This window comes from Acipenser ruthenus, chromosome 9, assembly GCF_902713425.1.
Source record: "Acipenser ruthenus chromosome 9, fAciRut3.2 maternal haplotype, whole genome shotgun sequence".
Lineage (NCBI taxonomy): Eukaryota > Metazoa > Chordata > Actinopteri > Acipenseriformes > Acipenseridae > Acipenser > Acipenser ruthenus.
Window position 1 is genome coordinate 45,288,477 of NC_081197.1, and position 13,582 is coordinate 45,302,058.

The 13,582-nt window shown below is 39.0% G+C and overlaps 1 protein-coding gene across 16 annotated transcripts in view; it reads left to right on the top strand.

Moving 5' to 3' along the window:
• Positions 1–13,582, top strand: part of LOC117406144 (peripheral plasma membrane protein CASK) — a 163,714-nt gene that overhangs the window by 109,904 nt on the left and 40,228 nt on the right. For 12 of the 16 annotated variants that reach the window (XM_059030067.1, XM_059030069.1, XM_059030073.1 and 9 more), the window contains exons 6-12: positions 712–814; positions 5,863–6,038; positions 6,420–6,542; positions 7,423–7,506; positions 8,886–8,985; positions 11,710–11,727; positions 12,843–12,964. In XM_059030067.1, the coding sequence (XP_058886050.1) occupies positions 712–814; positions 5,863–6,038; positions 6,420–6,542; positions 7,423–7,506; positions 8,886–8,985; positions 11,710–11,727; positions 12,843–12,964 (726 nt within the window). The remainder of the gene's footprint in view (positions 1–711; positions 815–5,862; positions 6,039–6,419; positions 6,543–7,422; positions 7,507–8,885; positions 8,986–11,709; positions 11,728–12,842; positions 12,965–13,582) is intronic. The other 4 variants (XM_059030070.1, XM_034009992.3, XM_034009998.3 and 1 more) reach the window with 1 other exon arrangement.

Here is a 13,582-nt window from a genome sequence, read left to right on the forward strand (position 1 = left end):
GTTTAGCATAGTTTATTACATTTTTTTTTTAAGTCTACACAGAGTAATTTAACAGATGGGACACGCTCATGTTTGCATATGCCTGCTAGTACTAGTATCAGCACCTTTCATCGGCACACCTGAACTAAATATGAATCTGTAGTTATCCCTGCTGAGGGCTGTCTGAATCAATCAGGAAGGTCTTCTCATAACTTGTTGTTTATGTTGCCACAGTGTGCGATGAGCTCCTAAAAATGCCGCATTTTTTTGGTTCGGTTTTATCTTTTGTCGGTATCATTCAATTTGGAATTTGATGCATATTTTCGTTTTGGTTTGGGGAAAATCCTAACCATTACATCCCTAATGCATATACCACCCTATCTGAAGGTGCTGTTTGGGATGATTGATATCTGAATAATATATGTTCCATTTCATTTTTTCAGTATTATGACACTGAATGCATGGTTGGGTGTAAGTAGGAGAACATGTACTCTTTAAATATGTATGCAAGATAAAGTGTGAGCCTGTGGCAGCATGGAAACGGGCACACACGCTCATAGACCTGCTCATCCTGAAATGTTTTAGGAGGAAAAAGCCTGGAAGTGGCTCTGGCATAAAGCACTTGTCAATTGGAAACCTGTCTTTTGGTTTTATCCCTGCCTGCCATGCCTGCTATGCTTACAGTGCATTATTGCGTCCGTTCATTAACATGCATTATATCTTTCTTTACAGCCTCACTGCGTTTTGCTTGCATCGAAGGAGAATTCAGCCCCTGTGAAGCTCGGAGGTTTTGGAGTGGCTATACAGCTTGGAGAATCCGGATTGGTTGCTGGAGGTATTCTTTTTTTAAATTTATCCAAGCTGCCTTTTATTCATGTTTAACATAAGAGCAAGCACAAAATGAGTCAAACAGAACATTTTGACCAGTGTAAAATATTGCTGAAAGTGAGTAGCTATGTTTTCCCACCTTTGACAGGTAATCAAGAATAGCCAAGTTCCCAGGTGAATTTAGCATTCTAGGAATTTGGGCAAATTTATATTGTATACATCATCGTATTGTATGCATGTGACCGATTGCAAAGTGTGTCCTAAATTAGAGAAAAAGGAGGAACTTTTAGCAGAATTTAAAAAATCTGTATCTGTGGTTCTGTGTATTTTTAGATAAGCTTATTTTATTTGTATTGATGGTTGTGTAGTTTGTATTTCCTTAATTAACTCTTAGTATTATTTAAAACAGTGATTTGTTGCTTATGGAGAAAATGAAAAAAGGCTTAATGGTTTCTCAACCAAAAATAAAAAGGCCACAAGATCCTGACATATATGTCAGAGAATCAGGGAAGTGAAAACAAAAAAAAAAGTTAATTCTGTATTGTTATTGGACACAAGTTACATCACTGACTTTTACTCCATAATGACTAGACAGATATACCAGAACCGAATCATTCAACGATGATTTTTGGTACATAAGCATTTGTTGCTTTCTGAAGGTTTGGATAAAAGCCACAAGCTACAGTGACCTTTTAAGAAAGAAAGAAAGAAAGAAAGAAAGTGTGATTCTTTTTCCTGAAGCTTATGTGCATGTGAACTGTGTAATTGTAGATAAAAAAAAAAGTTACAATCCTCTGTGATATTGGTCCACAAATGCACATACTGGTTGAAGAAAAAAGTTGAAGAACACGGATTAAATCGACAAGGCATAAATGTAAATTATTATTGTTGTTACTTATTTTTTAAATTGTAATATCTGCACTTTCTATAAAACGCCCAGAGCTGGCAATCCTATAAAACTTATAAACACATGCTCTTTCATGATGAGTACACATATCTTTGTAAATGTGCCATATTTGTAATTATGTAATTTATCAATATTTTGAATTGTTTGTATTTTTTCTTCAGTTGCTTGTACTTTCTGATGAAGGCAAAGCTGTCCGAAACGTCTATTTTCTATTTAACAATTAATAAAACAGTGTATATTGATATGTGGCGGTAAGAAACGGGCAGAGTTTATTTTTTTTAATTTTAGAGGATTTTTTCTGTCTGAAAACATTTTGTTCCCTAAGATTCATAATGTGCAAGTCCTTCCTTTTACTAAGATGGCAGATGCACTGTGACATCATGCCGGTTGGCAGCTGTGACCACCGGTTTCTATAGCGTTTCTCCAGACGTTCGATTTACTTTGACTGCCACTTACAATTAGAAAAACAGGGACTTGAGCCTCATACTAAATATTTTTTTTCCTAGAGGTATTAGGGGCAATTCTAATGGTTTTCTTGCGTTCATCTAGAATTTTTGGGGGTGGAGGTCTGGCAACACTGGTGCAGTGAGGTGCACATTATTAACACCTGCAGAATACGGTAACCCCAGTTTCATGCAACAGTTTGTGCATTGCACACGTGCATTAACAAAATGCCCTGAAAACTGATCATAAAGAAGGGCTGCAGTGCAGCAGAAAGCTGAACAAGTAAACAAAAAAGGAAGTAACAAGTAATCAAAAAAGGAAGTAAAAAGTACATGCTGTCAGATCACGACTTGACTAATGCTGAGCATGGGAGCTGCAGCATGCTGTTTCCCATATTACAACTGTACACAATTAATGTGCAGTCACCAATTCCACACACATTTTCAGTATTGCAAACCATCTGCATTAAATCAATACATCTTGTACTGCAGGGGCCTTGATGTTCCAAAAGTACATTTGTCTTGTTGAACTTGCCTTGATGTGAGCAGTGCTAAAATAAAACTCCCATCATTGCACTAATGGAGCACTTTGGCAGACACTACAAGTAGACCACTACTAGTATACCACATGCTTAAACCATCCAAAACTGCACCAGAATGCACCATTTTAATCCCTTTTTCCCAAAAAACACCCCCTCCCACACTCTTCCCCCATCGGCCCTACACGCCACGATGAGATCGGTGCTCCCTACTACCCTGTAAGTGCCACATACCTTAAAACAAATTGAAGGTTTGTGTGCAAACAGGACTAAACTATGGACAATGTATACAGCAGTAAAGTATGCTGGGGAATTCTATTTTAGTGTACAAATAAACATTCTGCTGCTGCATGATTGATTGTTATTCCTAATTGATTATAGGCCCCTGTGGCAATGCGCCCCGCCCGTGTGCATTTGTGTGTTATGTGTTGTATGTTGCGTGCGTGTGTTAATGTTGGTGTATAGTCATTGGTACACGGGATATAAACGGGTCTGTGTTTCACGTGTATTTAAAAAGTGTAGATTTGTATTTAGGCACGAGGAGAGCACAAATCACTTCACGTGCTGGTTAAATGTAATATGTGAGCACGGGGTTGCACAGAATTAATTCACGTGCTGGGATTCAAGTGAATAATTAATTAGTAATTGAATCCCAGCACAATAGTATATATAGACGCACATTTCTTGCAGTCGGGGTTGGGTGTTCGAGAGTGGAGAACGGGTGAGGAGAAGGAGAAACGTAAAGTAAAATAAAATAATAATCTAGAAGTGTTTGTACTCACCGTGTTTGTTTGTCTCTCCGTGCACCGTTTGTTAAGTGTTTAGTACGTTTTGTTTGTCTATTTATTTTGGCGCAAGTGCCGTGTCCTGTTTTGTTTTGTGTTCAAACCTTTTATTTTCTGTGCTGTTTTATTAAATGCTGAGCGAAACCATTCGCTCAGCTCCACCAAACTCCAAGTCTCTGTCTGTTTATTTCCTGCTTCTGGTCTGACGCCACCCACTCCGGCCGTCTTTGTGACAGCCCCCCTAAAAAATTTTTTGTCCAAGTCCACAGAATATGGCTTTAGTTGTGAAGTTCATCTGCCTTGCTGTTTGGGTCCATTGTTAAAAATACAGCTATGGCCAATGTCATTTGGTAGTTTCTTTGATTACAGGATGTTAAATAAAAGATCTAAATTATGTTCATATGTTTGTTTTTTTTGTTTTGTTTTGTTTAATTCTGACTCAATCCTAAACTTTTGGAAGGGAAATACTATACTTGTATGTGTAACTGGTGTTAATAGTAGGGCAGTTCAGCAAACTATTTAATGCAGGACAATGACACTCTGTGTGTGCATGATGGGATGAAAATGTCAGTTTTAAACCTGGGTTACCATGGAGGGTGTATGGGGTTACCATGCAGGGTATACTTCATCTTGGATCTGTCTCTGCCTGCTCCGTACCCAGGCGTGGTAACCTGTGACTTCAATAAGGACTGTACACCGCCAGCTCTCTGCCTTCCTGTCCAACCACTCTCTGCTCGATCCTCTCCAATCTGGCTTCCGCTCTGCTCACTCCACTGAAACCGCCCTCCTGTCTGTCACCAACTCACTAAAGTCTTCCCGAGCTGCCTCTCTCTCCTCTGTCCTAATTCTCCTCGACCTCTCTGCTGCCTTTGACACTGTTGATCACTCTATTCTACTATCATCTCTTGCTGACCTGGGGATCTCTGGCACTGCTCTGGCCTGGTTCTCCTCCTACCTCTCCATCCGCACTTACCAGGTAACCTAGCGTGGAGCAACCTCCAAACCTCGCCCTCTCTTAACAGGAGTCCCCCAAGGGTCAGTCTTGGGTCCTCTCCTGTTCTCTCTCTACACCCGCTCCCTGGGCCCCCTCATCGCATCCTATGGTTTCTCATACCATTTCTATGCTGATGATGCTCAGATTTTCCTCTCCTTCCCCACCTCTGACTCCACCATCCCCTCCCATATCTCTACCTGTCTGTCTGCTATTTCCTCCTGGATGCACTCGCATCACCTCAAACTCAACCTCTCTAAATCTGACCTCCTTTTCTTTCCCTCCTCCTCCTCCCCCTCCTCTGATCTCTCTATCTCTGTTCCTCTGGAATCTACCACACTCTCTCCCTCTTCATCCGCTAAGAACCTCAGAGTCACCCTGGACCCCTGCCTCTCTTATTCCCAGCACATCTCCACTCTGGCACGCACTTGCCGATTCTTCCTGAGCAACATCAGAAGAATCCGACCCTTCCTCACCAACTATGCCACCCAGCTCCTGGTCCAGGCCTTGGTACTTTCCCGCCTAGACTACTGCAACTCCCTCCTGGCTGGCCTCCCTGCATCTGCCACCCGTCCGCTCCAGCTCATCCAGAACTCCGCTGCCCGCCTGGTGTTCTCTTTGCTTCGCTTCTCCCATGCAACTCCACTACTCTGCTCACTCCACTGACTCCTGATCACCGCTCGCATCCAGTTCAAGACTCTTGTACTAGCCTACAGATGCCTTGACCGACTGCACCCAGCTACCTCCAGACCCTCATCTCTCCCTATGCCCCCACTCGACCTCTCCGCTCCGCCTGCACTAGAAGACTGGCTCTACCTCCTCTACGCTCCCCTGCCTCCAGAGCCCGCTCATTCTCCACCCTCGCTCCGCAGTGGTGGAATGACCTTCCCACAGATGTCAGGACTGCCCAGTCCCTGACGACATTCCGGCGCCTCCTTAAGACTCACCTCTTCAGACAGCACCTGTAGAACTCCTCTGTTTTTCCCCTGGGACACTTATCACTCTTCCTTAAATGCGCTTTACTTGCTCTTATCTGCCCCCTATTTTACTGCATTTAATCCTGTACTTGAGCACTGTAATCTGCAAAGTGTTTAATCTGTAGTATTTTGTATTTAATCATATCCTGATGTAACTATCACTGACACTGTTATCTGCTGTATTATTGAATAGTATTTTGTCACACTTGTACTTGCTTGAACCAAAGTCATTGTATTTATCTTGCTCTTAATTGTATTATTACTTGTACTGTGATACTTGAAATGTATTTGCTTACAATTGTAAGTCGCCCTGGATAAGGGCATCTGCTAAGAAATAAATAATAATAATAATAATAATAATAATAATAATAATAATAATAACTTTAACACCACTTCTGCTTGATGATTTGTAGGCAGAGTTGGAACGCCTCATTTTATGGCCCCAGAAGTGGTGAAGAGAGAGCCCTATGGAAAGCCAGTCGACGTCTGGGGATGTGGGGTCATCCTTTTCATTTTACTCAGTGGATGTCTGCCATTTTACGGGACCAAGGAAAGATTGTTTGAGGCCATCATTAGGGGGAAATACAAGGTAATAGTTGTTTTTTTTATTTTTTATTCCAGTGTGAGCTCAAGGCAAGCTGCCACTTTTCTGGATAACTGCATTACATTGTTCAGAAAAAAAGTTTCTAAGGGTTTTTAAATAATTTTCTTCATATATGTAAATAATATTATTTCTTAAATAATAGAAAATAAAAATATAATGTTGCCTGGTGGGCTACAACGTTGGCAGTCTTGCAGACAAACTTTCTGACTTGTACTTAAAGAATGGCAAAATGAAGTACAGGATGTTTTTAGTTTTAATGTATTTTACTTGTTCAGCCTGCCCAAGAACACGGCAGCAGCATCCACCTGTTTGTGTTTCTAAGGTAGTGGGTCGTTAATGTTACTTTTTCTGTTTTGTGCTTTCCAGATGAACCCAAGGCAGTGGAGCCATATCTCTGAAAGTGCCAAAGACCTGGTACGCCGCATGCTGATGCTGGACCCCGCAGAGAGGATAACTGTTTACGAGGCTCTCAACCACCCATGGCTCAAGGTAGGGGCCTTGATAGATTCTGCAATGCCTTCAGCTCAAATAGTGCTGCATCTCCAGAAAAATAACTTTGTTTCAACCTGGTTGCAGCAGTGTGTTGTACTTCTGCAAATGCGTGTTAGAGATTGATTGATAAAGGGTCCACCATGCTCAATTGCTGGCAGATGAATGATAAAAAAACAACATCAATTGCACTATTTTCTGGAAAATAATATTGATATTAAATGAAAAACTATTTGTGATAATATTTATTTTTCCCTTTATCCCTGACCATATATTTAACCTTGTAGTGTATATATACATGCTATCTGCATGGACATTTTCCTTATACTTGAGGCATGGTTGCACTTTTAGTATAAAATGTTGTGTTTTCTTTAATAATAATTCCTGTCTCTCATACCCATTTCATCCAATTGAGTATAGTCTTAAGCACCATGATAACTTTGTTTCAATTCTCTCCTTACAATGGGCCTTGGACAAATAACAAGCGTTTATTATTTGTATGTACTTTGTGGATAAATAAATAAAAAAATCTGTTAAGTAAATAAAGAGAGGAAGAAAGTGAGCTGTTTTATCTATATGGTCCCTGAACAGCAGAATACATTGCTGGAAGCTATTTAACCACCTCCAGCTTATATGTATACCACATTTTGAATTTAGTTTGATTCTTGTTATTTAATTTGGAAACCACAACAAGTTGGTCTGTACTGTGCACCTGACTTCAGGGGACTGCAGCATATTAGATTTTCAGGAAAATGCAATTGCTGCGATGTCTAAAACAAGTACAATGGGAATGAACCCTATACTCTGCATGTAGACTGCATTCTGCAGTCCTGGGAGACTGTCAGGTAAAGCAGTTAACCTCCTGTTTCCTTTCTTGCAGGAGAGGGACCGCTATGCCTACAAAATCCACCTCGCTGAGACTGTGGAACAACTGAGAAAATTCAACGCCAGAAGAAAATTAAAGGTAGCCCATTTTGACACCAGGTTCTTTTTAAGTGGTACTGTTTTTTTCAGAGCTTGAGCCAGGAAACGTACATTAGAGATATGACTCAGAGACAGGTCTTCATTTCCACCCATACCCCAACTGAGAGCTCACCGCAAGGCTCTGCTATCTCTATTTTCAGACTGAAAACTCAATTGAAAACAGATAAGTGATCACATGACATTTGCATTTGTGTATGCTAAATTCCACGGTTTTGCAAAACTGACATGCCAAACATCATATAAATGTGGAGAAATGGACACATGTGCTTTAACTATTATTGCTCTAATTCCATGGTCTGTCTGCTCCGCAATGGCAGAACTTCAAGTAAAAAGCTTCCTTTTAGTTGCTTTTTGTTTGTGGTTGCATTACTTTGGTCACAAGATATCCAATGTGGTCTCTTGTGCTTTTGTGTTACTGTGAAACCAGAGTGCTGTTTGTTTTTAGAATTGCGATCCTTTTAGTACCTATGGTTAGTTCTTGGGGTAAGGGCTAATTAATTAGGTGTTATTTTTTTGTATTACACTTGCTTTGTAGTGTACATCATGTAGTGCAATCCAGTCTTAATCTCTCTCCGTTTCACCTTTTCACCTTTTCAGTGTCTTAAAAACACAAATTGCATTTATTTCACCCTTTTAAAAGCAATTGGTTAATGTTATGCATCGACCAAACTGCCAAACGCAGCACCCCAGGTTGGCACAGTCCCTTTTTGTTCAGACAAACAACTGCCTTGCCGGCCCTTCCTCTGGATTATACATATACCGATTTCCTGGACACGACAAAAATTGATCGCCTTCAAATATAGATTTTTACATCTGAAATGGGAGCTGAAAATACCTGATTTAGCTTTTCAATTGAAGATGCAAGCCATTAATTTCACCCAGGCAAAACCTCCCACACCAAGATTTGTACAACAACCTCGGCTAATAAAGCACCTTATGATGCCACGACCACTGGAGGAACATGAAAATAAATGCAATACCGTTTGTGCACTTTTATAAAAGAGGATTCATGATGCAGGGAGACACACCACAAATACTGTAAATGCAGAGAACTTTGTTCAGGGAAAGTCCCTCCCTCTTGCACTATTTCCTAGAAATCTATAATAAATGTGCAAAAACATATTATGCATGTAAGATTTTAGATGCTGTCATTTTTTTCCTGAACCTTTTCATAATGTAATACCCTGCTTGCAATAATTTTTATTTCCTATACAATCATTTTGTTTCAGAAATGACATTATTAACCATAACAAATAGCCCAGTCAGTTTCTATTCAATAAACTGCTATTTATCATTGTTATTATTCATTGGAGAACTAGAAGCTGTCGTTATTAAACTAAATCTGATCTTGTGTTACAGGGGGCAGTGCTAGCAGCGGTTTCCAGCCACAAGTTTAACTCGTTCTACGGAGACCCTCCCGAGGAGCTGCTTGACTTCTCTGAAGACCCCACATCCTCAGGTAAGTGACGGGTTAATCTCCACCCTTACTCAGAAAGCTTGTACTGTTTGTGCTTTTCAGGTACATTGTATCTGTAAATGCAGTAGAGCCCCCTCCTCACCCACTCCGTTATCTTAGCTTCTTTCTCATCCCAACTGAAGGGATGTTTCCCAACATTTTCAACCAGTATCAACACTAATGGGAATAAACTTCCTCCTGTACAAACTGTATCCATGCCCCCACTTCTGATAAAATAGCTTCTACAGTAATTACTATTAAGCTTGGTTGCTGCTTTAATATACATTGTGTGTTCAGTTTTGCCAGTGGTTTGCCAATAGCAGTACCATTCAGTTCACCCTTTTATAACTATTGTGCAATGATGCCCATCCAACTGAGCAGACATTTAGTTCTGTTTTAAAAACGGCAATATCTTTCATTCTTTATTTTAAAACAGTGCTCCATAGTTGCAACTGGCACTGGCAATCTTCAAAGTTCTTTTTCAAGGCTTAATGCCTGGTGTTGGTAACAGAGAACCAAAACTTGCACAGTACGATGCGTGCCCCCTTTTTAAATTCCTCTGAGTTCAAACAGAAATCTGATTCTTGTGCAAGATCCTCTTCGCTCTCTCAGACTTTCATTTCCAGTCCAGTAGAAAGATGTCATTTGTCCAGATCTTTTTTTAGCTTTCCAGTGCCTGGTCAGCAACAGTGGTTATAAACATACCGTGCTATGCTTCAGGCTATCTTTATAACTTGCAGTTTGATTAACAGTCACATGATACATGGCATGATGGCATATGATTTTTGTGCACCGCATTCACACCTTGTTTTTTTTTTTAATAGAAAAAGTATTTAAAAAATGATAAAAACAGGTCACCTTTCTTTGCCCTCACTGTGTATTCTGTGCCTTTTGTTGTTATTATATATGTAAGACCACCTTATGTAGTCCTACTATTACTACAGACACACTAACTCTGCCTGTAGCAAAACAAAACCAACATTTACAACAGTACGATACCAGTACAAGCAGAACTCTTTTAAAATAATATTCAGACCCTACAGTAGTTATTATAGGCTAGTGACTTTGCGTTGTGTTATTTTCTTAGTTTTATTTTAAAACTAAATTAAGAAATAATTCAACCTTTTGATATTTTGCAGGTGATCAAACACAGTTTTATTGTTTTTCCTTCTTTTGTTCATGCAGTCACATCCAGACAGTCATCCAGTCTTCACAACAGAAAACAAAAACATTTCTTATGCAACAGATGTAAAGCACTAAAATGTATTTAAAAGAGATCTTCCAAAATAAAATACAAATGCTCACTATTCCTGTATAACCATAAATCAAAACTACTTCATATCACTGCCTCATAAATCACAAATCATAAAATAACATGTTTTGACAACCAATATAAATCAAAGGGTGTTTAACAGGTACTTATTAATTAATATCAAATGATAATAACAACGGGTGGCAATTTTAAAGCAAGATTTGAACATAGATAAAAAGGGAGAATAATTCCATGTGGCTTACCTTCACAACAGAAAACAAAAACATTGACCTCTGACATGTGGGAAGTCACAATGGAGGGTACAATAAGACATTTCCTCAGGGGGTCTCAATTAAACCAGCTCCCCCTGGTGGTAACAAACAGAAACTGTACTCTAGGCTACATACACCTTTTACCCCTAGATTTGCTTGATTGTACCTGTTCCACTTGGATATGTTTTTAAAATGCAAGCCAAGGTTTTAAAATGCATTTTCTTAGCATTAACAATATTACTACTAGTCCCCCTCTTCTCTGTTGAAGATCTTTTGGTTCTTTGCTTGTGTTTTCGAATTTAAGTTGCTGCTTGAACCAACTTTCTGGTTTTCTGCACAATACAGGGGGTGGGGCAGTATTCATCTTAATAAAACTAATAAGACATGAGAATCGATTTTAAATAATGTATTTCCTGGGAAACACAAACAGTCAAAAAGGCGTCAAATTATTGTGTTAATCAGTACCGTCAAAACCAGTTTATTACCACTTGCGTCAATGTCACCCTCTGCTTATTCTCACCATGTTGAAATGTCCTGGAAGGAATATAATGTCGATAAGGACACACTCTTGATAATATCCCTCTGGTTACTGTCACACTCTGGTTAATATCACTCACATTTAACAGTCCTACAGTTGATTTCTACCCCACTTAATATCACTTTGGGAAATGAATGCATGACATCAGGTTTGTGTGCAAGTAAGTTTTTGTATAGTATTGAAGTGTTAAGAGTATAAAGCACAATATACTGTTGTACATGTACAGTGTAATATATTCTATATGAAAATACCTTTTATTAATGAACACTGTTTAATTCAAAGCTATATCTAGTACTATATTTTAGGTTCCTCAGCAAAACAGGAATATTTGTTGTATCAACATTTGTTCTGTGTTTTTATTCCTATTTTGCCAGGTTATCGGGTGCCACAGATTGTCACACATAACTTGACTATGGAAATGAGGATGACACACTGTATGACATCCTAATACACAAGCTATTTGTAACGGGCTAGTCACTAGTTCAGTACAATACTCCTCCTTTCCTCTCTGTTTAGTTTGTTAAGAAACACTTTTGCCATACAATATTGAATAAAACATTTCAGAACGTGTAGCCCAACACTTCAGTTCAGCAGCCTGTTCAAACTGTTCAGTTCTGAAAACCTGTTAATGTTTGTTGTTTATCCTAATGCTGCCCTCCTTCTAGGACTCCTAGCCGCAGAAAGTAGGTATCCCATTGTTCCTACTCAGTTTGGCTATAACTGTGTGTCTCTTAATTTACCAGGCAACGTGTTTCACTGGCCTTTTAATACTGCTGTAGTTCCAGGCATGTGGGAAGTATGGGAAGTAGACAAAATAAATAAAATACCACAGGGCTGTATTATAAATGTTTATCCTTGTATGTGGGTAAAAAAGCACCAACTGTATGTTTTTGTTTTTTTCTCAATCCATATCAATCTGTAAGCCACTATTGCGTTGAAAATCGCAAACATTTTGTTACAAAAAAAGGAAAGGCAGTATTAAAATGTTTGATTCCTCCACAGTTATTTTCAAAATGGCATGCCATTTAAAAATGTTTATTTCTAAATTCACTATCTATGTACACATTTGTTTCATCCCTCTGACTCCATTAAATCGCAATAAAACCGAATACTCATGTAAAGGGGGGGGGGGGGGGGGCTTTATCAACCATTAGGCATTAATGTAGATTTCTCTCCCAGACCATTTAGAATGGGGCAGAGCTAATTTATTACCAAGGCAACCCCAATCCATTTTATCAGGGCTTTTTCCAGGTCAGTTAGCATGGCTGAAGCAGAAAGTAAATACAGAACTGGGATTAAAGTATAGCTCTGCTTTAATATGCTGCCAAGCGAGCCTCAGAGCTGAACTGCACCGAGGATGGGTGCTTTTCATGTAAGCTGTACACCTAAAGAGGTTGTATACTTCACATCACCTTACTATAGAGAATCATATTTTCAATAAACAAACTTGTTTCTCATTTACAAAATATTCGTAAGTACCTTTTTTATTTTAATTAATGTACTGTACTTACTCAGTCAGTGTATTATTATTATTATTATTATTATTATTATTATTATTATTATTATTATTTTACCAATGCCTCAATGAAGCAAAGCTTCAGTTACCCACTTGGCAAAAAGAAGGGAATTAAGGATAATAATAATAATACTAATAATACTAAGAGTTTATCAGTGTTGACACACACACACAAACACACAGAAATGTACACACAAAAAAGCTCATTTCAGGTACAAAGGTCGCTGACGTCATGTCCAGGGGGTCACAGTGAGTTGTGTTTGTTTGTTTGTCTGCCCACAGGGGCTGTTTCACAGGTGCTGGATAGCTTGGAGGAGATCCACGCATTGACTGACTGCAGTGAGAAAGACCTGGACTTCCTGCACAGCGTCTTCCAGGACCAGCACCTCCACACACTGCTTGATGTGAGTACAGCACAGCTAACAGATCAGTTATAGTCATTGAAAACAAGTCTATTGGAAGATTTCAGAATGCTCAATCAGAATTTTAATGTAAAACCATAAAAAAACAGCTCAAGTAGACAAATGTTTTGACAGTGCCTTCTAAGCCAAAATGTTTCTCTCCTTGACTTCATTTCTTAAAACCTTTTTTAGTTTGTTTCAAGATGTAGACAAATGTTTCAGTGTGTGCCCTTTTCAATGCTTGCTTACCTGACTTATTTTCTTATAGTTTTACATAAGGGAAGAAAAAAAAATCAATGACAATAAACGGTTGTGCTCTTATCAAGCCACTTGACTGATTTTATTGGATATGCCAAAGGAAAAAGATTGCAATGTAGAGAGATGTAGTATCAACACTAAGCAGTAGTGAAGGATGATATTGTTGGTAGCTTGTGTCATTTGGTTGTCAGGATTTTGATTTGCAAATCATACATTGTTCCTTTTGCAGCATAAAATGAACTGAATATTGAATCTGGAATCAAGTAACAAGATCTCAAACATGCTTTTAACAACTTGTGCAATAATGCACAGTATGACAGGTAGTAGTTGCCCCCTCTCAGTCCTGGATATAGCACAAATCCA